The 22225-nt window shown below is 34.2% G+C and overlaps 2 protein-coding genes, 1 long non-coding RNA gene and 1 pseudogene across 4 annotated transcripts; 3 read left to right on the top strand and 1 right to left on the bottom strand.

The window, feature by feature from the left end:
* Nucleotides 1-1874: 1874 nt before the first annotated feature.
* On the top strand, nucleotides 1875-2761 carry LOC140015233 (U-box domain-containing protein 40-like; annotated as a pseudogene).
* A 1724-nt stretch (nucleotides 2762-4485) lies between these two features.
* Nucleotides 4486-7138, top strand: LOC113712504 (uncharacterized). Its single transcript, XM_027235969.2, has 3 exons — nucleotides 4486-4824; nucleotides 4916-5005; nucleotides 6828-7138. The coding sequence occupies exons 1-3, from the start codon at nucleotides 4534-4536 to the stop codon at nucleotides 6903-6905; spliced, it is 459 nt and encodes a 152-aa protein (XP_027091770.2). The 5' UTR covers nucleotides 4486-4533; the 3' UTR covers nucleotides 6906-7138.
* A 63-nt stretch (nucleotides 7139-7201) lies between these two features.
* LOC113712503 (transmembrane emp24 domain-containing protein p24delta3-like) lies at nucleotides 7202-12321 on the bottom strand. 2 transcript variants are annotated; one of them, XM_027235967.2, is made up of 4 exons: nucleotides 11940-12319; nucleotides 8271-8483; nucleotides 8003-8079; nucleotides 7202-7579 (listed from the first exon to the last, which is right to left on the bottom strand). In XM_027235967.2, the coding sequence occupies exons 1-4, from the start codon at nucleotides 12177-12179 to the stop codon at nucleotides 7435-7437; spliced, it is 675 nt and encodes a 224-aa protein (XP_027091768.2). In that variant the 5' UTR covers nucleotides 12180-12319; the 3' UTR covers nucleotides 7202-7434. The 2 variants fall into 2 exon arrangements, with proteins under 2 accessions (XP_027091768.2, XP_027091769.2); XM_027235968.2 differs by having other exon boundaries at nucleotides 7348-7571; nucleotides 11940-12321.
* Nucleotides 12304-17199, top strand: LOC140015340 (uncharacterized). The gene is made up of 3 exons (XR_011821960.1): nucleotides 12304-12438; nucleotides 16219-16282; nucleotides 16994-17199. It is a non-coding gene; the product is annotated as an uncharacterized lncRNA (long non-coding RNA).
* Nucleotides 17200-22225: the final 5026 nt, after the last annotated feature.

Genomic DNA, 22225 nt, shown 5'->3' with positions numbered 1-22225 from the left:
TAAATGTTCTAATTCGAAATAAAACAAATTTAAAAAATTTTCATTTTTATTAGTCTAATTCAAAGCGTGGAAGTTGGAATTGTTAAAACTAACTTTAGAAATCGACTTTAGAAAAAATGAATTTTACACTAGTTGAGACCCAAATAAACTTTCCTAATAACTACAAAAGATCACTAATTGCTGGTTTGACGCACCTACCAAGCACAGGATTCGAACCTCAAACCTGACAGCAGGGAAGATCTTAAGAGTCCCAAATAAGAAACTATATTAGGAAATTGGCTTAATTTCTTTTAAACAGATTTCTTGTTTTGTATACAAGTAACTAGTTTTCTAATTGTTTAGTTACTTGAAATAGTTGCCAAATTATTTCCTATTATGTTTAGGATTTAGAAGTTATTTTCTATTATGTATAAGTCTAGAAATTAGCATTGATTTCCTGCTGTTATTTGGTTTTTGGTCAAATAATATTCTCTATAAATTGATAAGTTGGCATACTACAAAGGAATATATAGCCTTATATATGGGGATGGTGACAGAGGGTTCTTGGGAGATGGTATACAAGATCTAGATTTGGATTCAAGTTATATTATTGTATAGAGTTTTCTCTCACAGTAAAGAACGGGCTTCTTTTCGTGGATGTAGGTTCAATGATGGAGTCAAACTACGTTAAATCTTGTGTATCGTTTATCATTCATGCTTATGGCTTATTTGTCATTAAATTATTGTGTTCTTAATGTTTCAATAGTTGTTTATTCCGTACTTGAATTCCAACAAATTAATGTACTCAATTTGATCAAACTTATTTGACCAGCTAGTTTTACTAAGGGTCTGTTTGATAACATATAAAAAAGTATTGAATCTGAATTGTTTCAGACATTCAGATGTTTTGAGTGTTTGATAAATGAAAATCTATTTGCTGAACTTGTTAAGCAGTGCTGAACCTGTGTGTATTTTTTTCAACACAAGAATCTTAACTGAATGCTTAATTCTGATAAGAATCAATAGAATTACTTCAACTACCTTATCTTATCTATCAAATCTACCCTTGTTTGTTAATTATGTTCAAAATTCTTATCTAATTAAACAACCTAATATTCTCTATCTAATGATTTTTAGTTTTTCTTTTCTCCCTTTTTAATGACTTTCACATCTTCTCCATACTACTCATATAATATATTTCATCTTTTATATTAATTTGATTTAAAAATAAATATTGTCGATTTCATACCTAACAAATTTAAACTAATTAAATCATAGATTCTATTTCTTTTTTGAATGAAAGGATATAAGGGCAAAATTGTCAAATTAAACTTATTAAGCATTCAGTTATAAATATTTATCAAACAGTATAAATAGGTTTAGCACTAAAATTCAGACATTCATATATTTTTGGAAATTTTGCCAAATTGGTCCCTAACATTTATCAAAAACACTTTTTTAGTCCATAACATATAAAATCAGCCAAAATTGTCCTCCACATTTAAATTGTGATCCAATTTGGTCCTACTGCTCGTTTTTGCTCCTTTCTTCGGCTAAAAATAGCACGCCCATCTCACATGGTCATATTTTCAAAGGCAAAATTGGAAAATAAAAGCTTTACTCAACTGGCTAGTCTGTTACACTATGTAGCAATTTGTGCACCGAGAGAGACAAAGAGAGAGAGAGAGATTCATCAGCTAGCGGCAGAATCTTATCATCATCATGTCCCCAATTGTAATCAGCAATACAATTCCTCTTTCAAAGTTGATAAGATTACTGCTATCATCATTATCATCATCGGCAATACCTACCCGATTTGAAATCTCCCAATCGATCCGTAATATCCCTCACATATGAAAACCTTTTCAGGATCAAAACAGCAATGGAAAAGGGAGATGGGCAGTGGCGCCAAGCAGAAGCAGCTACCCAAGTGGAAAATCCACTTTGAGAAATCCCCAAAGCAAAAAATCCAACCTCCTCTGGAATTCGTCTGCCCCATCCCGGCTCCCTCATGGTTGACCCCGTTATTGTCTCCTCCGGCCACTCCTTCGAGCGTAATTGCATCGATGCCTGCAAGTCCCTCAACTTCAGGCCCACCCTCCCCGACAGCTCTGTTCCCGATTTCTCCACCCTCATCCCTAACCTCACCCTCAAGTCCACTGTTCTCAGCTTGTGCCATTTTACTCTCTTTACCCCTCCTCCCAAACCCTTCGATTTCTGCTCCGCTCATAACCTCATTCGTACCTTATTGCTCGCTTCCCATTCCCAACAGAAGCCTAATCATCAATTATCAAAGTTCTCTTCCCAAGAAACAGAGCTGACTCGGACGCCTAGTCAAGTTTCCGCCAGCTCCAAGGAATCCGTGATGGCCGCCACTGTCATCAACAGGCCCACCACTCCTCTACCTTTAACCACCCGCCCCTATTGTTGCTGCTCTTCTTCGTCCTCCTCAGATATTGAGTCCTTGTGTCACTCTAGCTCCCTCGAAGAAGACAAGTTCATGACCAAGCTCCGGAGCTCTCAAGTGTTCGAGCAAGAGGAGGCTCTGCTTTCCCTCCGGAAACTAACCCAAACCCATGAGGAATCCCGGGTGAATCTCTACACTGCGTGTCTACTCTCGGCTCTCCGGCCTCTAATCACCTCCAAATATGCTTCTGTTCAGGTGAACTCAGTCACCGTTGTGGTGAACCTGTCCTTAGAGAGTCGAAACAAGATAAAGATCGTGAGGTCAGGGATCGTCCCCGGTGGATCTGGGATTTGTGTTTTCCAATTTTGCCCTTGAAAATATGACCATGTGAGAGGGGCGTGCTATTTTTAACCGGAGAAAGGAGCAAAAACGAGCATTAGGACCAAATTAAATCACAATTTAAAAGTGAAGGACAATTTTGGCTGATTTTATATGTTAGGGACTAAAAAAGTGCTTTTGGTAAATGTTAGAGACCAATTCAGCAAATTTTCCTATATTTTTTTCAGTGTTTAAAATTCAGCAAATTAATTGTTTCAGTATTCAGATTTCAGAATTCAGACTTCAGAATTCAGATTCAGTTTTATCAAACGGAACCTAAGAACCTGGTTGGTGTACATAAGACTTCGGCAACACATTTAATAAAATTGAGATCTAAAATTTGAAATTTTGAAAATCGAAATTTAATTATTGAAATCCAAATTTATTAAATTAAGTCAAACATAGTTGATAATGTGAGCATTAAATTGAATGATTACATTATATTAATATCAATACAATATTTATCAATTGGTCTGAGGTTGGATTTATTTTTCAGATCCATAAGATTTTGGGTCTGAATTTGGGTCCAACTAAATTTAATGAATTTGAATATGAATCAAAGAGATCCAACCCATACTCTATCCATTGACACGCCTACTTTCAATAAAGTAATACAGTTGTTTCTTTTTCCCCTATATACTCTTTTTTCCCATATGTAATTGTACGCGATAAAATTTTAAGTCTGCAAAACGACAAGAAAAATACACGGCAAATATATGATATATAAATTTAGGAAAATATGTAGGTACAATCTCTGGGGTTTTCTCGAACTTGTGGAGAGTTTCCCTCGATTCTTCTCTTCGAACACCAATCCAAGGGCTTCGCAGCTTGTTCTTGGATCCACCACCGATTCTTTCAAATCTTGATATGGAAGATTTGAAGAACTTGAAAATATTTGAAGGCTCAAGCCTTGATATGCGGAAGACTTGAGGAGCTTAGAGACCCAGACCTTCGTAGCTTGAAACTTCACCACTTGAGTGTATGAGATGCCTCCTGGTGTGTGCCTCCGTATCTGTGTGTCTCTGTCTGTGTCTGTGTCTCTGTGTCCTTGATTTGGTTGAGAGACCTCTATTTATAGCTGTAGCAAGAGGTAGAGGTTGAAGACCTGTGTACCACTTTACTTGTCTTGCAAGACGTGCAGTCATATTAGGACTGTGCTAGCCAAATATTATCTTTTCATTTTATATTTATTAATAAAGAGATAAGTAATTCCTCGATTGGCCAAACTCGTGGGGACACGGGACGTGGCGCCGTTTGACTGGTCAGGCTATTGCAGTATATAAGAAATATACTTGGATTGAACAACTCTAAATATTATCCCTTTAATAAGAAATAAATACTTAGATATTTATCCAATAGGCATGTGATATGATATGATTTGGTTAGTAGAGATATCCCTACAATTTGAATAAATTTGGAACACTTCACCTTGACACGTGGAAAAATATAATTGGCCATTTAATAACCAAATTTTCCAAGTGTACATAACATGTGGCAATACCCGATTGGATAGAAATAAGCCACAAAAATAATTTATAAATCAATGGTAATTTTAAGAATTAATTAAAATTCCATTGTCTACAGTAATTTCTATTGGAGACATTTGAATCCTTAAAAACTTTGGCTAGCTCGTCAAATGGACCGCTCATTATTTCCTATTTGGAAGCATTGGGTCCAAGCTTGGCACTATCTCCAAATGGGCTGAACCTAATAAAAAATAGCCCCATGAATAAGAAGCCCATCTTTCTAACAAAATAAAGAACAAAAAAATGGCTACTGGGACTGCAGCAATGGCAGCCATGGCAGCAAGAATACCGGTATCTACGTGGCCAACGGCCACGAGGCTGAGCATCTTCCACGGCCAAGTACCGAAATGGAGACACAGGCCTCGATTTTCTTCGTCACATTCTTCAATATCTGCTTCATCATCTCCCTCAACTTCGAGAAAACTCGTACTTTATTCAAAGCCCGGTTGCTGTTTGTGTGATGGCCTCAAAGAAAAGCTCCAAGCTGCTCTCTGCCTCTCTGGCCCTGATTCGATCCAGAACGTTGAATTACAGGTCCCATTAACGCATTTTTGTTGTTTTTGCTGGGTTTCATGCAATTTGGTTTTGTTTATCTGATTGAATCTTGTGGGGGGTTTTTGTTTAGATAAGGGATATCACTACGAATCCTTGTTGGGAGAAGGCTTACCAGTATGAAATACCAGTGTTAGCTGTTGTTCGTTCTGATGGCTTTGAGGTTAGACTCGTTGCCTGAGGATCATATTTGTCAGCATCTTATTGTTACTAGTTTAAGTTGGCTTCTTTTCTTGTCATCATTTTTGTAATTTACTGCAATTGGACAAACAAGATTTCGGGATAGGGTAATGTCTCTGTGGAATTGACACTGGATTCTGGTGCATTTATAATTTGCAAATTGACCTTTATAATAACAGTACGAACTCTTACTGGTTGCGGTTATATTGATTGTTAATTATGTAACTGATATTTGATGTCATGAAGGCTATATCATCTCTGTTTATTTCGAATTAATGACGATAATGAAAAGAATAAATGCCACCAGTTGTGAATGAAAAAGGAATAGCCTGTCAGAATATTTAGCTTTCATCCCACGGCTAATTATCTGATATTAAACCTTATATACCTCTGTCAATGACTGAGCATGAAATGTGGCCTTTCAGTCAAGAAGGTGCATTTGGCTGCAGAAAAGCACTTCTTATTTGGTGCTTGGCTGGTGTACTTATCGATCAATTTTGGACATGAAGCTATTGGAAGGATGGTCTCATCATTTGTTTAAGTTACTCTATTTAATTTGGATAGGATTTGAACAAGTTGACGCTTAAATGCTCTAGCAAACTGTTGAAAACAGTATATTATTGGAATATGTTAGTGAATCCAAGTAAACTTGGGTTATTACTTAGAAGCATGTAGAGGTGGAGTTTGATAAACTAATGGCCATTCAGGATCTTGTATTGCCTGATTAAGGAACGGTTCTTCTAAAGTAGTTTATATTGTTAAAGTGGAGGTTTAAGAATCCTTCCATGGTCTACACCTTCCAAACAGAAAAAAGCATAGAGATAATTTCAAATTAAATGTGGTGGAACAAAATATAAAGAAAGCTCAGAGACTCTTTTCCTCCCTATAAATTGGAATGTGATCCAAAATATACTTTCAAGCAAAAGAAAATGTATTATTTATGAATTGCATCTGAATTTTGAGAATACTCTCAGTACCGAAGATACTTTATTCTCAAATGAATAAACTATAGGCAATCACCTAATACCTGTGATTATGTTGAAATGGCTTCCTAAACAGAGATGTACTCTGTGTTCGTGCATGCGCATGTGTTGCCTGTCACTTTCTGGTAAAATAAGTAAACCCTGTTTGGTTCTTCACTGGAATATTATAGCCAAAGGATTTAAAGTTTAAACATCACTTTCTTGTAAAATGAGGTGATGAGTTCAACTTTCGCTTAACATGAAAACGCTGAACAATGTGGCTTATTTGTTGGTTAAATAATTATCAGCATCTATGTATTTGGGGTCAATAATTCTTGCTGAGGTTAAGCAACTACTTGATGTAATTTGCCTCATGTTCATGGAAACAGATACTCTACTTGATGTGGTTTACATGAGCTGATAGGAGCTAATATGGGATACAATAATGAATTAGATGACTGCGAGCTCATCATCATGTTTTAGTCGAGTGAAAAGCAGAAGTGAATCTGGATTGCCATTGTAATAATACATATCTGCTTGGTACAGACAACTTTGAGCATATAGTTATGTGTTTATGTTTCTGGTCTTGGTCTTGAACTTTGTTATCTATGTTCTATCTATCTTGGATTTGTTCTTCATAAGATCTAATTTATGATTGGCAAACACTTATGTGCATAGTATATTTCATTTCTTCTCATGAATTTTGGATTGATTAAGAAGAGGCTTATGAGGTGAGGAGTCTGGATTTCGGTTTGTGGTCTAAGTGAAAATCTTTTGAATTTGTTACTCTCTAGACTGCTTTATAAGAGGTGAAGCTCACAGATATGCTTATTCGAATTTCAGGAGACCCTTCCTAGATTATCTCCTCGTCTTGGCATTGAGCTCATCCAAAAGAAATTAGCAGCTGCATTGAGTGAATGAGTTCATGTATGATGAAACTTGTATGATGTAACTTGTGCATTAATACAGAATAGATCTTTGAGGAGTTTCAAAAATTAGTTTCTTTTCCTGATTTGACTTTTGTAACTTTATACTTTTGTTTCCAAGTACAGTTTCTTGTATTATCCTTCATTGTGTCTATAAGCACATTGTTTATACAATGGAGAGAATACTGGAACTATGAATTTCTCTCTCTTCTAGACCAAATTACCACATGGATTTGCAGTTCTTTTAATCATAACTAGCATGAGTATAGGTTGAGCAAAAAGGAGACATGATTTCTGTTCATGAAAGTGCTCCTGGGCTTCCTTACTTTCCTTTTTTCAGTTTTTCTCTGTCATCTTTGGACATCACATTTGTTACCAAAACAAGTTCATCCTATCATGATTGTGCAAGGAAATAAACATATGAAAATGACATGTGGTAAACTAACAAAGCTATTCTATCTTTTTTTTTAAAAATTTAGCATGAACAAATTCTCGATCAGGTAAGACTTTGCAAACTATAAAACCTAGATGAGCTTTTTCTTTTCAAAAAAATGCTTCAGATGCACTACTTGAACAAGTGAAACCGCAACGCAAACACCAAGCGAGATTATACTGAACCAAGCCACTCTTGCATTAGTTCTTTCACTCACTTCCCTCATGTCTGCTTCCCTACATGCAAAAAAGGAAACCAAATGTAACTCGGGTAGGTTACAATTAAAATTGTCAGATCTAAAATTTTCTAATGAGAGACAACTAAAAAAAGTGATTTTAATCATTACTGAAGAAGAATAAAATTTCTGTAACCTGTATGTACATCATTAAAATAGCAGCACAAGTGAGCTTGAATATTTCATATTCTTTTTTAGCTTATGAAATTTCCTGTATTTAAGCTGTTTCCGCTTCCAAAATTTTTTGCACACTTTACACGGAAACCATTTGATGCATTGTCATTCTATTAAATAATCCACAATCCAATAAAGAAGGAAAAAGGAGACCGAATAGAAATAGTGCTATGTGCAACAAATGTAAACAACCAGAGAAAAAGAAATGTGTTTAAGCACATTCTTGGACAATAAAATCTAAAGCAACTACCTGCTTTTGAGATAGATCAAATTTTCACGGATGGCTTCCACAACTCCTTCAAGTTTCCTCAGCTCAAGCTCAAGACCCTAAATCCATTTACGAATAAACATATCAGCACATATAGATCAGTGCATATATAAATATGGACACAAACAGACACGTACAGACACAGAATAGAGTAATGAGAACAAGGGGTGTCCGAGAGCGGGAAGGGGAAAGGCAAGGGATTGAAAGGACGAGTAAGAGATAGCACCAGTAATGTCGATGACGAACTTACTTCAACATGTTCTTTTTTGGCAACCGATTCCCAATCCTTAGCAGCAATTCCAGTTTTCCACTCAATACCAACAGTGACTGCTTTACCTCCATCATGACTGCTTTCAGTTGAGAAGCAAGCCATGTAACTACCATCTTCACTTGTTGTAAATGCAAATTGACCATGTGTCACGTTTTCTTGATGATGGACAGTATTTCCATATGGTGATGTCACCTAAACAGCACACAAATAGCTCATTTATCCACACTAGCTAAGACTACTCGCGAAACCTCTTTCAAGATTAGCAATGCTTCAACATCTGATCATCCAATAGACTTATTCTAACATAAAACATTTGTAAGCCAAATAGGTGACTAAACTACCACTTTTCAATAGGTTGAAATGTGAAAGACCATCTTGTCAATTATCTGGTTGCAGATTCCAGCTCTTTATCTGAAAAAACTCAAACTACTTCCCTAAAATTTATGTTAAGGCAAGAAATCAAGCGGATTTAATCTGCGACACGGGGGTAGAGATTTTACATTCTTATTAAACTCAAATATTGAGTCTGTTCCAGTATACAATGCAAATAAATACTATGTTCAGTTTTTCTCTATAAAGTTGATACATGACAACTTCAGAGATGTCATTACAGATATTAAAACATGACACTTCACAGATGCCATTACAGATATTAAAACATGTACTCCATCCCCTTTAACAAACCAATTTACTAGAAAGGTAAGCTTTAGGAAAGCAAGAGATGGTTAAATTATAAGACAGCAACAAGATCAGTACATCTTCGCATGCCTCCATTTCTATTTGTCAATGACAAATGATGCAAGATGAAAAATTGATTGAGATTTATAAATATTTCCTGTTCAAAGTGTATGCAACTAAGCATTCCTTCAAAAATTTACTATTAATATCACGGTGACCATACTGTTAACAGAAGATTTGGATGGCTATCATACTGTTTGTATTTCAACTTCTATACAAATTCTGCTCCTTTCATTTTTTTTCTTGCTCTTGCACACTCTGCTTATTTAAATTGAGGAGCATGTTAATTGCACTTACACACTCTGCTAAAGAACTAGTGGACTTGTCAGAAGATGTTAACTGTACAGGTAGATCTTTTCGAAGATTTCCATTGTGCAATCACTTAGATCTACAAACCTTGTAATTGAATCACTGGATCCTCAATCCAACGAAATTTATATATTCACACCATCTTTCGGCCAAATGAACTGCATCAGATATTAACTAGGCTAATCCACAGTTCAGATCTTGGTTGGAAGTGTCATTCTGAATTTAAATTGCAATGCAGGTAGTCTTACTATGTATGAAGCACATCATTGCTTAAAGAATTCTAGAAGACCTTTTTCCTTTTGACATATTAAATGATCCTTATATCTGGCTGTAATAGATGATCCTCAAATCTGTTACAAAAATATTCATAGATATGTTTAATCGATTCAGGATTTTATTGACACGCTAACAAGGACAGACTTTCATATAAGTACAGATTTTGGATCTTAGTCAAATTACTATTTCATTTAAACAATAAAAACCCAAATCTGACCCATTCACTAAAGCATAGAGATGGCTTTGGACAGCATTTGGTTGTGTCTACTTACACGGATATGCAACTATAAATATGAGGAAAGCTCAGCTAGTCTGGGTCCACCAATGAGTTTCATCACAATTGCTACTTGAACCATACTGAAAATTTATACGACCAAAAAATTCACTTATGTAAAATGCTTTTTTGTAGATCACCACAAAACCATTCTGAAAATCTACAGGACCAAAAATCCACTAATGTAGAACAGCAAATTCATAGACCACGTAAGTTGATCCCAGAGAATATGATGCACCATTTATGCAAGTATTGACTCTGAACTCACTAGGCAGACAGTCTCAGTGTGACTAAGTTGACACCGATATTCCTTTTTCCATTTCTCTCTCTTTCTTTTTGTTTTTCCTTTTTCCCCCATTTAAGGTAGGCTAGCCATACTAGTATACTCAGATTTCTGCCAGACTTTTATTCTTCCTTAACAAAACAGCATATGAATATTCTAAAAGCCTTTTCCTAGCTTATTACAGCCTGGAACCAAATTTTATTGTAGATTTACCCAATAGTAGTTCTAGTATCTAGTCCAATAGGTCATCTAAGTTCATGCAATACCTTCTCTCCACTCCAGCATGATCTCATACCAAACTACTAATTTCTTTTGAGTATCATCATATCCATCATGGCAGGCAATAGCATCAATCAATGAATATTGTGCACCAGCAAACCATATGAATCAGCCCTAATAAAGAATTGCAAGTGAAAAAAAGGACCTGAACATTATGACTGCCACGATAAAATCAAATTGCAAGGGTTCGAAGTGAGGATAAAACTGTCCAATCATGAAAGAAAATTCAAAGAAACTAAAGTTGTTCCGCAGAAGGGTACATATATGTAGAGCAGCAATCCCAGAGTTTTCCTGCATCAGCTGTTGATTTATAAGATAATGCCAGCACTAATTATTTATGCCATGTTGAAACTGCAAATCCGAGAATGAATGAGAGTTGGTTGACAGCTTTTGTATCACCTCTAGCCATGCTTGCAAAAGCATAGTAAAAGTGCATTCACCAACAACTACTGCTCAATTCAGTGCCAGAAGCACTAAAATGTTAGAGCAGTATTGTTTTTTCTCACATTCAAAATCCAAAAATGATTTTGATAGATTCCATGAGAGATAAACTTTTAAAACCTTACCTCAGAAGCCTGTAAATTGACCAAGATAGAGTCATCACCAAAACAAGCTTGTAAAATCCACTATCCCAAAATGAATGTCTCAATAGTAACTCGATACATTTTTCCAAGTTAAAGTTACTCCCCCTCATCTCATTCTGCCAATATGCTCAAATGCTATTCCAGCTTGCAGTGCTACTTCGCATAAAAATCAAACTAATTCACCTTTTAATGCATTGTAACCGAGCAAATGTCAGAAACACTAAGTAAAAGATCCAGCCATTAGATCATTAGTTAGAGTTCTCTGAATCCTCCATCTCAAGAAATCATATTAAGCGTAGGGCCTAAGACTTAAGTTCTACAAAATCTCAAAATTATGCTTTAACAAGTGCTTCAATGTGACAAAATGCCTGCCTGGTAACCACACGTGTTTGTTTAAACAAGACAAATACTTAATCACTTCTAATCACTTAAATAATTACCCCCATTAGTAATCAAACAGAATCATAGAAAAATGTACTTGAATCTTTCTTTTCTTTTCTTTTCTTTTTCTCAAAGACAAAATCAATAAATTCTATTGTTCACCTCTTAAAGTTGTAGTTCCAAATCTGGTACCAGGGCAAAGTTGGATGGGAACTATTACGAATAAGAATGAGTACTATTCAGCATGCCCCCAATTGGATGATTTCGCACTTAAGATTGGTTGGAAACTACCACGAATAACAATGATCACTATCCAGCACATGCTGGACTCAACACTCAAGATTGGATGGACACTATTACTGGATGGACTCTACTACGAATAAGAATGAGTACCATCCAGCACATGCCTGATTCGCACTTAAAATGGACTGAAAAAAAAAATTAATTAATCTATCAACCCTACAAAATCCCAAAAAAAAAATATTAAGTTGCTATTAGAAGCAATTAGTTGAAGTTGGACTTACTTTGACAGAGACTCTGGGGGTATAATTAGTGTTAAGATAATCTTCATCCCAGAAAACATAGTAATCGGCCATAACGACGACGCTTTTTCTGATATCCTCAAACAAGCACTTGATCCCTGATTTGGGTATCTCTAACCAGACTCCTTTTGCTCTCAAAACCATTCCAAACAGAAACAACATAAACACCAGAAATTTCTCTGCACGAAAAGCACTCATCTTCCCATCTTTCTTCCTCCCCATGAGTGGAAAAAAATGATCTAAACAGTAACACTATTCGCGAACTTACAGTTGAAAAGAACAGGGAGGAGAATAGAGAAATGGAAGAATTTGTCAATTTGATTCTGGGCAGCTTGAATTACTTTGTCACAGGCTGTTCTTTTAGTATGAGGGTGTTGACGCGCGTACTCAATACGCGGGATAAATGTGCGAATGGGAATGGGAAGTAGGTGTCTTGGCGCCACGCTGAATATTAGTGATTGGTCCAATCAATGTTGTCCAGGTAATAGATTTGGTTTACTAACAAGAAAGCGAGTAATTTTGGTTGGGATTTGTTTACGCATCTTTTTTGGATAGTGTTTATGACTGATATTTACATTTGGTCATTCAAAACTGTCTAAATTTTCAATTTGGTTCCTGGGCATTAGGACTGGCAACAATATTTTGAAACTCAAACCGTCAATTGAACCAGTGAGGTGTTCAGGTCACGGTTCAATTGGTCAGACTTGTTCAATCTCGGTTCAAAAAATTTTTGTAAATAAATTAATTATATACACACACACGGAGAATAAAATATTCATTGGACTAACTTAAGATTTTATCTGATAAAATGTTTAATATTTTCAAAGAACTTGGACTTTCACAAATAAATTTTTTAAACGACAAGTTCAAACAAATAAATTTCATCTCAATTGTATTGATCAAAATATAATCTTAAATCCTACTCAATAATACTATAATATTCTGAAATTAAACAAAATTCATGTCTTTAGGAATTAGACATTGTGAATTTAAACTTTAAATCATGTCTTTCGGAATTAAAGATTGCAACTTTGTTAAAATAAAAAAAAAAAGAAGAAACCTGGAGCCTGAATGAAGTCAGGAAACTAGAAAGTAGAGATGAAAACTTGATAAAAGACAAAAAATGAGAAGAAAGTGAATGGCTATGGCACTTAGCGACTAGTTTTTGAAGTTAATAAGAGCCTATTCTTTTTTTCAATTTAATAAACAAAAACAAAAAATCGCCATTCAACGGTTCATTTTAGTTCAAACGGTTCACACGGTTCTCACCAATTCTTAAATCCAATCAAGCCAAAATATGAATTGGACCAAAGTCATGATCAATTTGCGGTCTGATCAATCAAATTGCCCAATTTAATTCGGGTTTCAAAGCACTGAATGTCAATGAGGACGAGTCAACTCAAACTCGGCTCGCTTGATCCGAAAAAAAGCCCAATTAGCCCATCCTTTCATTAAGGTGAGCTGAGTTTGGACCTCAATATTATATCCGAATTAAATGTTAGCAAAGTTTCGACCTTATTGACTTAAATCCAATATAGGACCCATGATATATATATATATATATATATATATATATATATATATATATATATATATATTCATATTTTGGTATATATAATACTAATATTTTATGCTTATGAGTTATGTGTCAAAATATATTAATATATATAAGAAATATTAAATATACAAAATTATGTCAAAAGATTCAGAACATAAACAACGACTCAAATCCCTAAATATACATATGAGTTAAAATCAACAATTCTGCTGCTTTCTTGAGGGCTAATAGCGGTAATTCATAGTTTAAATTCAACTTTCTTTTTGGTTTAGTAAATTTTTGTATTGGTATGATATTGGCTACTTCTTATGCCAAGCAGTCAAATTCTTGGTTTAACTGTTTCAATATCTCTAATATGTTACCCAGATGCTGATTCATTGCCTTTTTGTAATGGCTACTTGTATTTTGACTAAGTATACCTCGATAGTTTCAATGACAAAGCATGCCTTTTATACACTCCACTAGTTTAAATTTTACCTGAACTAACCACCATCATCTCTTGGTCTATTTTTTTCTTTCTTGTAGGTTCTTATGTGACTTATGAAACAAATCAATTTGTTTGCTTTTATTTGAATTCAAAAGCTGTATTTCTATTCAAATCTGATCACTATGGACAAAAGGAGTGGATAAATCTTAGAACGAGCAAATTGAGGACCTTTGAAGATATATTAACTATTGATCATGTTTTATTACTGTTTTTCATGTACTTTGGTCTAATTAGATATATTATTGTTAAAAATTTCTTAGTTTATATACTTTTTAATGAACTGTTACTAGTTTGTATATAGTTTTAATGTTATGGTCCTATGGATGTTAAATTAGTTTTAGGACTTAATAGTTGTAGTAATTATATTAAGTAAATTAAGAAGCAATAAGTGATTTTGGGCTAAAGTCGAATTAGTTTCAAAGTGTGAGGATCCGAAAAAATTCCTTATTTTATTTTTTCGAATACATTTTCTATACTTTACTTTATTATCTTAATTTTCTAGATATTTTTATAAGTGAGACAAATTTTTAAATCATTTTCCTTGTATAAGTTAGTTCATGTTAAGTTTGACACGCATTATGGAAGTGGGACCCGCGAATGCGGTAAGTGCGATAAATTTTTGAAAACTAGGTGGAGTTTTGCATAAAGGGATATTATTTTATAAGATGGTAAGGGATAATTTGAGGTTAACTAGATAGTTTAGCCTTTGGAAGACAATAAGATAAGGATTAATCTTGGCTAAACACTTGTCTCAAAGGTCTTGGTTCTTTGACTTTGACTAAAGACTTTCTTACCTCTTTAATTAACAAAAAAAAATTTACTAAAAATCCTATCATTTTACCCCTCTCTTGGCCGAACCTTGGAGAAGAAAAAAAAGGGAAGAAAACTTCATCTTCAACCTCAAATTCTTGCTTGAATCTTGAGTTTTAACCAACAATCTTGCAAACTACTCCATAAAAAGTGATATTCAAGGAAGATCAAAGGCTTTAGTGGAGAGATTTTTGAGAGAGAAGCACTTGGTTTCCATTTGCTTGGGGTTTTAAGGTACCTATGGCAAGAAACTTCTTTTTACATCTAATACTTGCATACTAGTGGTTTTAGAGTTGGATTTTGGTAGTTTCATGAGAAATTTCATGGTTTGAAGTGATGATTTGGAAATTTTCAGCTTTTATGGTGAAATTTCAGCCCTTATATGATGCTTAAGGTTGGCCATGATTTGATAGTTTTGCCATGTGAAATATCTAGCTTTTATATATTAGTTTGGCTTGCTTAAGGAAAATTCCAGCTTGTATGTGAAAATTTCAGCTTAGGGTTTCCAAAAATCAGCTTGATTATGGCTGGTTTTGAGCTATAAATTTGCTATATTTGGATGGTTTTGTGGCCTTAATCAAGTGTATGTTATAGCTTATGACTTGTGGTTGTGGTTGAGGTTGATTTGAGATGAAATTTGGTGTTGAGTTTGGATAGAAAAGTAAAGAAAATAAGGGGAGGTGCTGTCCAAAGTTTGGGACAGCTTGTTTCTTTCAAGTTTGGGTTGATTTTGTGATCAACTTGCTTAAGATGCTTGGTATACCTATAAGCTTTACTTATGTGTTGAATTTTGGTTGAAATGGAAGGATTTTCATTGGTATTTTCCCTAGTTTACTGGCTGAAATTTCGCTTACTGGCCAAGTGATAGCGAAGTCTATTACCTTGTTGTTTTCTAATTTTTCATAATTGGTTTTGACCACAACTTGTTCCAAACATTGGTTAAGCCTTTTGTGCGTGAATTTGAGTGAAAACTATGAAGATTGGGAGGTGAAAAACCTCATGATTGTACTTGTTTCATGGTTGTGCAAAATTCTGGTTTGGAGGGCAGTTTTGCACCTTGCTACCTTTTAGCCTCAAAGTCTTTAGTTTGGAAGTCTTTTGGACACAATCTCGCTGATTTTACTTGCTAAAACCTTGAACAACAATTGTATGTTGAGTTGGAGTGAATATCCTACTCTAAAGAGGTGCATTACCTTGTTTCTTTTCATTATTGTTTTGCTGCTGGAAATTTCCAGCCATGAATCGAAATGAAGAACTCTTTGGTTATTCCTGTTTTTGGATCCTAATGTTTTCTTTTCACTTCAAAATCATATTTGCATCTTTGCACTAGTAGTCACTTGGATTTTCTTTGGTTCACCTAAACTTTGGATGGTTGAACCATAATATTTTCTCTTGGTTATTCTTAGGGTTTGTCAGTGATCAAGGGCATAATCCAGAAGGAAACTTTTGACGATATTTTTGCTTGAACTGGTGAGTGTACCACTCGCATGACTTGTTACTTAACTGATTTACTTATGCTTGATTTACTTATGCTTGAAATATATGACTTGAATGACGGTGACTTTCGTTTATTCTAGACGAGGCGAGAGTGTACTTTATCACACTCGTTTCTCTTGACTAATTGCCTGGTTTACTGTGAAATTTGGATCTGTTATTTGTGCATGAATTGATGTCGTTTGGAGGCTAATATCCAACGACCTTACTGTGAAATTTGAGCTCAAACCTTATTGGTAGTCAATCGAATTGAGTCAGCAAGGGCTTGGTCAAGGTAGAATGACGAACCATGGGGAACTGTTACTGATTCATTGAATACTTCTGATATTTGGTATACTCGAGTATTACCACCATTGTTCCTGTTTGGTGTTCGGGCCCGATAAGGGGTATGTTTGGTGGACGAAAATTGATGTAAAGTGGGGATCTACGGTCATGGTTTTGCTTCTTTAATCGTTGACGGAGTGTCAATGGGTTTGGATCAAGTAAGGCAACAGGGAATTTGGCTCTTGAGAGTCATCTTTATCCTTTTACCTGAACTACTCTGCTTAAATTGTGGTGTTTACTTATTTCTTTATTTGATGCTTATATTTGATCGATTAAAATTATAATTGTGTGATTCTTGACTGCATGACCTTGTGGTACCTCATTGGACGAAAGCTCATCCTGTTACCTTTGTTTTCCTTACAGGGGGCGAAAATGTTGGGAGCGTGAATTTTGGGGAAAGAGTCGAGCTAGTTATAGTTTGTTTTTGTTTAAACTCCTCTGTATTAGTAAACCTCACATGTATTTGTATAAGTTTGGATGTTTTGGCTTGTATTTTAAGTTGAATTGATAGAGATGCTATTGTATATATTATGGATTGATTAATCGAAATTAAATGGCACGTTTTAGTATGGCAAATGTGAATTTTGGTTTAGTAGTTCTGGCGAGAGTTGGGCAGGCAGTCCGCTAACCTTTGGGGTACGCCCTTAGGGACGGTGGGGCTGTCACACATAGACCGAATATTTTATGAGTCAAGTATGAGTTTCACATTGATCAACCCAAAAATCATAACCCAAAATCCAAAAGTAGTACTAATTATATGAATCAAATCTAAATTTGTTAAAATCTGACTCACATGACCCAACTAACAGGTCTATTGGGCATAAGGAGCCCATGCCAAATTACCAAGTATTTGTCCAAACTAGGCTACACTTGATATGGGTTAGTTTAGTCAGTATAGAAAATGACTCTTTAAAATTTGGTATTTTATAGTCCACTTAAAATATGGGTAGGCGCAATTGGCCCAATGTTTTCTCCTCACATTTTTTACTTTTTCATTTTTTTTCTCTTTCTTGTTATTCATTTTATTTTTCCCTTGAGTTAGATTTAAACAAAGTTGAAAAAACTGATTAGTTAACAGTGGTAAGCAACTAGCAAGCAGTGGTCCAAATGCTATGAAAATTAGTAAAATAAAAAGAAGAGATATTGGAAAAAAATTCAAAATATACAAAAGCAAGAGATCTACGGTATTTTGGCATCTAGGAGCCCATGGTATTAAGTCCATCTTAAGCATTCCTATTTTAACCTATTTAAAAAATTGACTTGAACATTTTTATGTCATTTTTGTTTTAGTATATCAGCTCAGAAACCTTCCAAAATGCACTTCATCTAATTATTTGCCGACTCTAGAAAAATTTTCAATATGATCCCACAAGCTACAAATTTTGAATTTGGTCCCAAAAAAAGTATTCACAAAATTTGAATTTGATTATTAAAATTGCATACCGTTTCAAATTACAAGTTATGTTTACCAAGTCACCTTGAAGTAATTATTAAGCAAAATGATAGATGGTATTAATGCTAATATTCTAGTTTAAGCAGAAAGAATGTAAGCTATACAAGAAACACTTCCAAGTGTTTGATTCTAGGAAAGAATTTATTTTTGAAGGCATTTTGAGCAAAGTATGAAAGTGAAGCGCGCCCAAAGTACTTTAGATATCTTATTGAGAAAAAAAAGAAGGAAATGCTTTGGATATGTGGGTCTCCAATTGTTAAAATAGTTGACACACAAATACGAATAAAAGCAATCATGATAATTCTAGCTTTCTAACTATAACATATCATTTCAATAGTCTATTTAAAAATATTAAGGTCCTTAAATTGTAAAAGAGAAACATTTTTTGTATTACTTTGACCACTGATACAATTTCATCTTGAATATACATTATACCCCATGATTGTCTATTTAGAAGAAGGAGAGAACTTTTAAAAAGAAAAAAATTGCACTGTGGTTTTGACAAGTCTTATACAACCAATACTTCAACTATCCTGCTATTGACTACTCTATTTCTGGTGCGCTTTCATTCCTTGCATGCTCTAGTCTATTTAGTCTTGAGATTCTTCGCTTTATCTTCCGAAACACGAAGAAGAGAACCACATTAGAATTATTGATTAATATTTTGTCCAAGCATTTCCTTTTAATAATTTCTTAGAAGTTAAATGGACTCTCAATTCCAATGGAAGGAAGATGTCAAGCTTGATTCCCAAATTCCTAGAGAGAGAGGGACCAAGGTCATGGACAAAGAATGGTCAAGGGGGAAAGAGCATGTAATAAAAGTTTGAATTTTGAAAGGAGTGTTGTGTCTATATTTCTATTCTATTATCTATTTCTTAATAAACTTCTTCCAGAAGATTCTCAATGCTAATCTTTAAGAGCTTACTTTTTCTTAGTTTTCCTTTTTTATAGTTTAGCATATAACGAGAAACTTATCTATGAAAAGTTTTATAAAAGATCCAATATTTTCAAATTTAATGATACTTTTTTCAATTCAAACATAGGCACACTTACTTTATGATATCTAAAACCAGAGGTTTAACTACCTAAAAGTCTATTTAAATGTAATTTCAAATATTACCTTCATCAAACTAAAAGTTTTTTACTTAACCATGAATGTTTTCCCTCAACATTATTATTAGATGTTTAAGTGATCACGTGCAACTCAAACTTTCTAATAATCAAGTAAAATTGAAAAAAAATACTCTTTTGCATCTTATATGAAGGTATGAAACTAAAGATATCTATTACCATCTAATAATCAATTATCACCATTGAATATCTACTAAATATATCCTATCTTTTCACAATTTTTTTTTTGTTTTAGGAAAAGTGCAGCACCATATTACTTAAAAAATTATAATCATGCTAACATCATACTTTCAATTTAAACAACCAATTCCACAATATTAGGGTCACCATATCCTCAATTAGTGCAATATGTTTTGAAGAAAATTGGTGCAATGTGTTTTAAAAATCAGATTTTTTTCGCATCTTTGTCACAAATGTCACAGCATCCAAATAATAAATTTCCCCCCTAACATTTAGATGTTGACCATTCCAACAATTATGACTATAAAAGTAAATCCTTCACCTAAAGACACAAAACATGTGTTCTTTATTTGGAGTTAACAATATATCTTGGAAGAAAATCTAGTCCCTTTGTTGTGAGTGACCGACTTGTATGTTTAACAATAGTATAAAAGCATTATTTACAACAATAACCTTACTCTCTTAACACTCCCACTCAAATTTGAGCATATAGATGACAATCTTGTGACTTGTTACAAATGTATTTCACTATTAAACCCCTTATACTCATAGTAAATAATTCAACCTATTGATTTATAGACTTTATATGAGATGATCTAGTTACTTGTTTGAGCAAAATTGTTCAAACAAAATGATAATCAACTTCAATATGCTTTTCCCACTCATGTAAAATGAAGTTAGATATAATATGAACTGTTTCTTGATTATTATTCACTAAATCTATACGTAGTTTATGCTCAAATTCAAGTTCAAGTATTTTCAAATATATAAATTCACCAATAGTATGAGTTGGGGCATGGTATTCTGTTTATATAATTTATCTAAAAATAATAATTAGCTTCTTACTCTTCAATGATACTAAATTGCCATGATGTGAATCCAGATGCCAATCTTTGCCTTCTCAAGTGTTCTAAATTGTGTGTTTGACCAAGTTACTCAAAAGGGCCTTTAAATGTATGTAAGGCCTCAATTCGAGCTTTGATTTATGATGTTCAAAATCAATTTGGACTTTACAAACACGTGAAAGGAGTTGGACTAGAATGGAATGAGCTTGGAGTATTGAAAGAAGTAGAAAAAATAGATCCTTGATGGATCCGTGACCAGATCCGTCCACAAATCGGGTTGCAGATCTGATCCGGTGCTTTATCTTGACTTTGTTTTTCTTTGTTCAACATTCTACCTCTAATCTATGGTTGAATTTGCCAATGAATCCGACCATGGTTACTCTTTGAATTATTTTTTAGGAGTTTTTCTATTTTTGCATGATTTGTTCAGTTTTTGCTTAATTACTTAATTATTGGTTATTAGCAATAGATGGCAAACTAAACTCGGTATTTGTGCCATTAGAATAGTAGTTTAAAGGGGTAAGTGTTGTAATCCATGTATGACTCAAATTTGAACTAGTTTTAGGACTTTGGCTATAAATAGCCGAACTCTTTGTTTTGATTATTAGAGACAATAGAGAATTTTTTTAACAATAGTTTCTTGAGTGAAATGATTCTTTTGACTTTTCAAAACTTCTTTTGAACATCTTAGAGTAGTTCTTAAGGTGCTCATCGACTTACCAATTAAGTAGTTACCTTGATTGTGGTGTCGTCTACCCATCAAACGTTCTTGAGCTGTTCCCTTAGCGTTTTGATTTCACTACCTAAACCTTGATATCGATTCTAGATCCTTGGGGCTTGTCGTGCAATGGGTAATGTCTGCAATAGGGCATAGGTTGTATCAGATGATATCAGAGTTAGTTGAAGGTATCAAAGTTATGTCCCTTTTTGTTTCTTTCATTCGTGTCTTGTGTTAAATTTTTGTGTCTTGTGTCATTAGGTTTCTTGTCAAATTTGTCCGTTTGTTGTGTCGTTAGTTTCCTCTTATTTGTCATTAATTGTGTCATTCTTTACATGTTGTTTCTAGTTCCAATCGAGTCAAAAAAAAATTCATTACTGTTTATCATTACTGTTTACCGTCATTGTTCCTCGTTACTATTCATCCATGGTTACTATTCATCCAAAAAAATTCTATTTGTGTGTTATGTTTGTGAAAACCCGAGAAAATTTTTGTGTAAGCTTTGCATGTATTACCTTCATTTTGCTATTAGAAGTATTATATATAACAACTAATAGATTAATTAAATGTCTAAATTTAAATTTTACAAAAAAAAAAATTATATGAATCAAATAAACATATTGTATGCATACCGTAAATTGTGTGATTTGAATATATTATAGTTGAATAAGTTACATGTCTAGCTAATTTTCTTTAAAATCAAATGTGTGAGAATCTACGAGATCAAGGAAATACAAATAAGGTTGGGAGTTAATGTGTGAATTAATAAAAATTGCAACCTTAGTAAGCAAATGAGCTAATGTTAAAAGACCTAACTAACCTTGAGCCTTGGTTAAAACTACCATGTAGCCAGCAGGATATCTGAGCTTTAGAAGTAGAGACCGAGTGGAGGAACTTTGGTTTTATCGTCCACCGACTGAAGAGGAAGTTTTAGTGATCAGTCACTTTGGTATCATCAACCGAGAGGAAACAAAAGAAAGAAACAAGGCAACCGAAACTTTTCTTCTTCTTCATACCCAAAACCATGAGAAAAGTGAGAGTGAGGGAGCATCTCTGGTTCCTTCCAGCCACAACTGAGTGAGTAAGAGAGTAAGGTAGAGAAAAAGGGGAACTTGGAGCATCTCATCATAAAGAAACAAAGAAGGAAGGAGTCTGTCTGCATTTATCTTTTTTTTTCGGCTTTGATTGTAGGAAAAGGGAGGTAAAATGCTGCAACATTCTCTTATTATCTGGTATAACTGAATGCTTAAGCTGCATGTTGAATTTTA

The sequence above is a fragment of the Coffea arabica genome, chromosome 10e (assembly GCF_036785885.1).
Source record: "Coffea arabica cultivar ET-39 chromosome 10e, Coffea Arabica ET-39 HiFi, whole genome shotgun sequence".
Lineage (NCBI taxonomy): Eukaryota > Viridiplantae > Streptophyta > Magnoliopsida > Gentianales > Rubiaceae > Coffea > Coffea arabica.
Note: the sequence above shows the minus strand (reverse complement) of the source record. Positions and strands in the feature narration are given on the sequence as shown.

Excerpts from the sequence above, each read along its gene's own strand:
- LOC113712504 (XM_027235969.2), top strand. The coding sequence starts at position 4,534 with ATGGCTACTGGGACTGCAGCAATGGCAGCCATGGCAGCAAGAATACCG. Across the intron at positions 4,825-4,915 it reads TCCAGAACGTTGAATTACAG|ATAAGGGATATCACTACGAA; the intron begins GTCCCATTAACG and ends GTTTTTGTTTAG. Across the intron at positions 5,006-6,827 it reads TTCGTTCTGATGGCTTTGAG|GAGACCCTTCCTAGATTATC; the intron begins GTTAGACTCGTT and ends TTCGAATTTCAG.
- LOC113712503 (XM_027235967.2), bottom strand. The coding sequence starts at position 12,179 with ATGGGGAGGAAGAAAGATGGGAAGATGAGTGCTTTTCGTGCAGAGAAA. Across the intron at positions 8,484-11,939 it reads CCCCCAGAGTCTCTGTCAAA|GTGACATCACCATATGGAAA; the intron begins GTAAGTCCAACT and ends TGTGCTGTTTAG. Across the intron at positions 7,580-8,002 it reads TTGATCTATCTCAAAAGCAG|GGAAGCAGACATGAGGGAAG; the intron begins GTAGTTGCTTTA and ends TTTTGCATGTAG.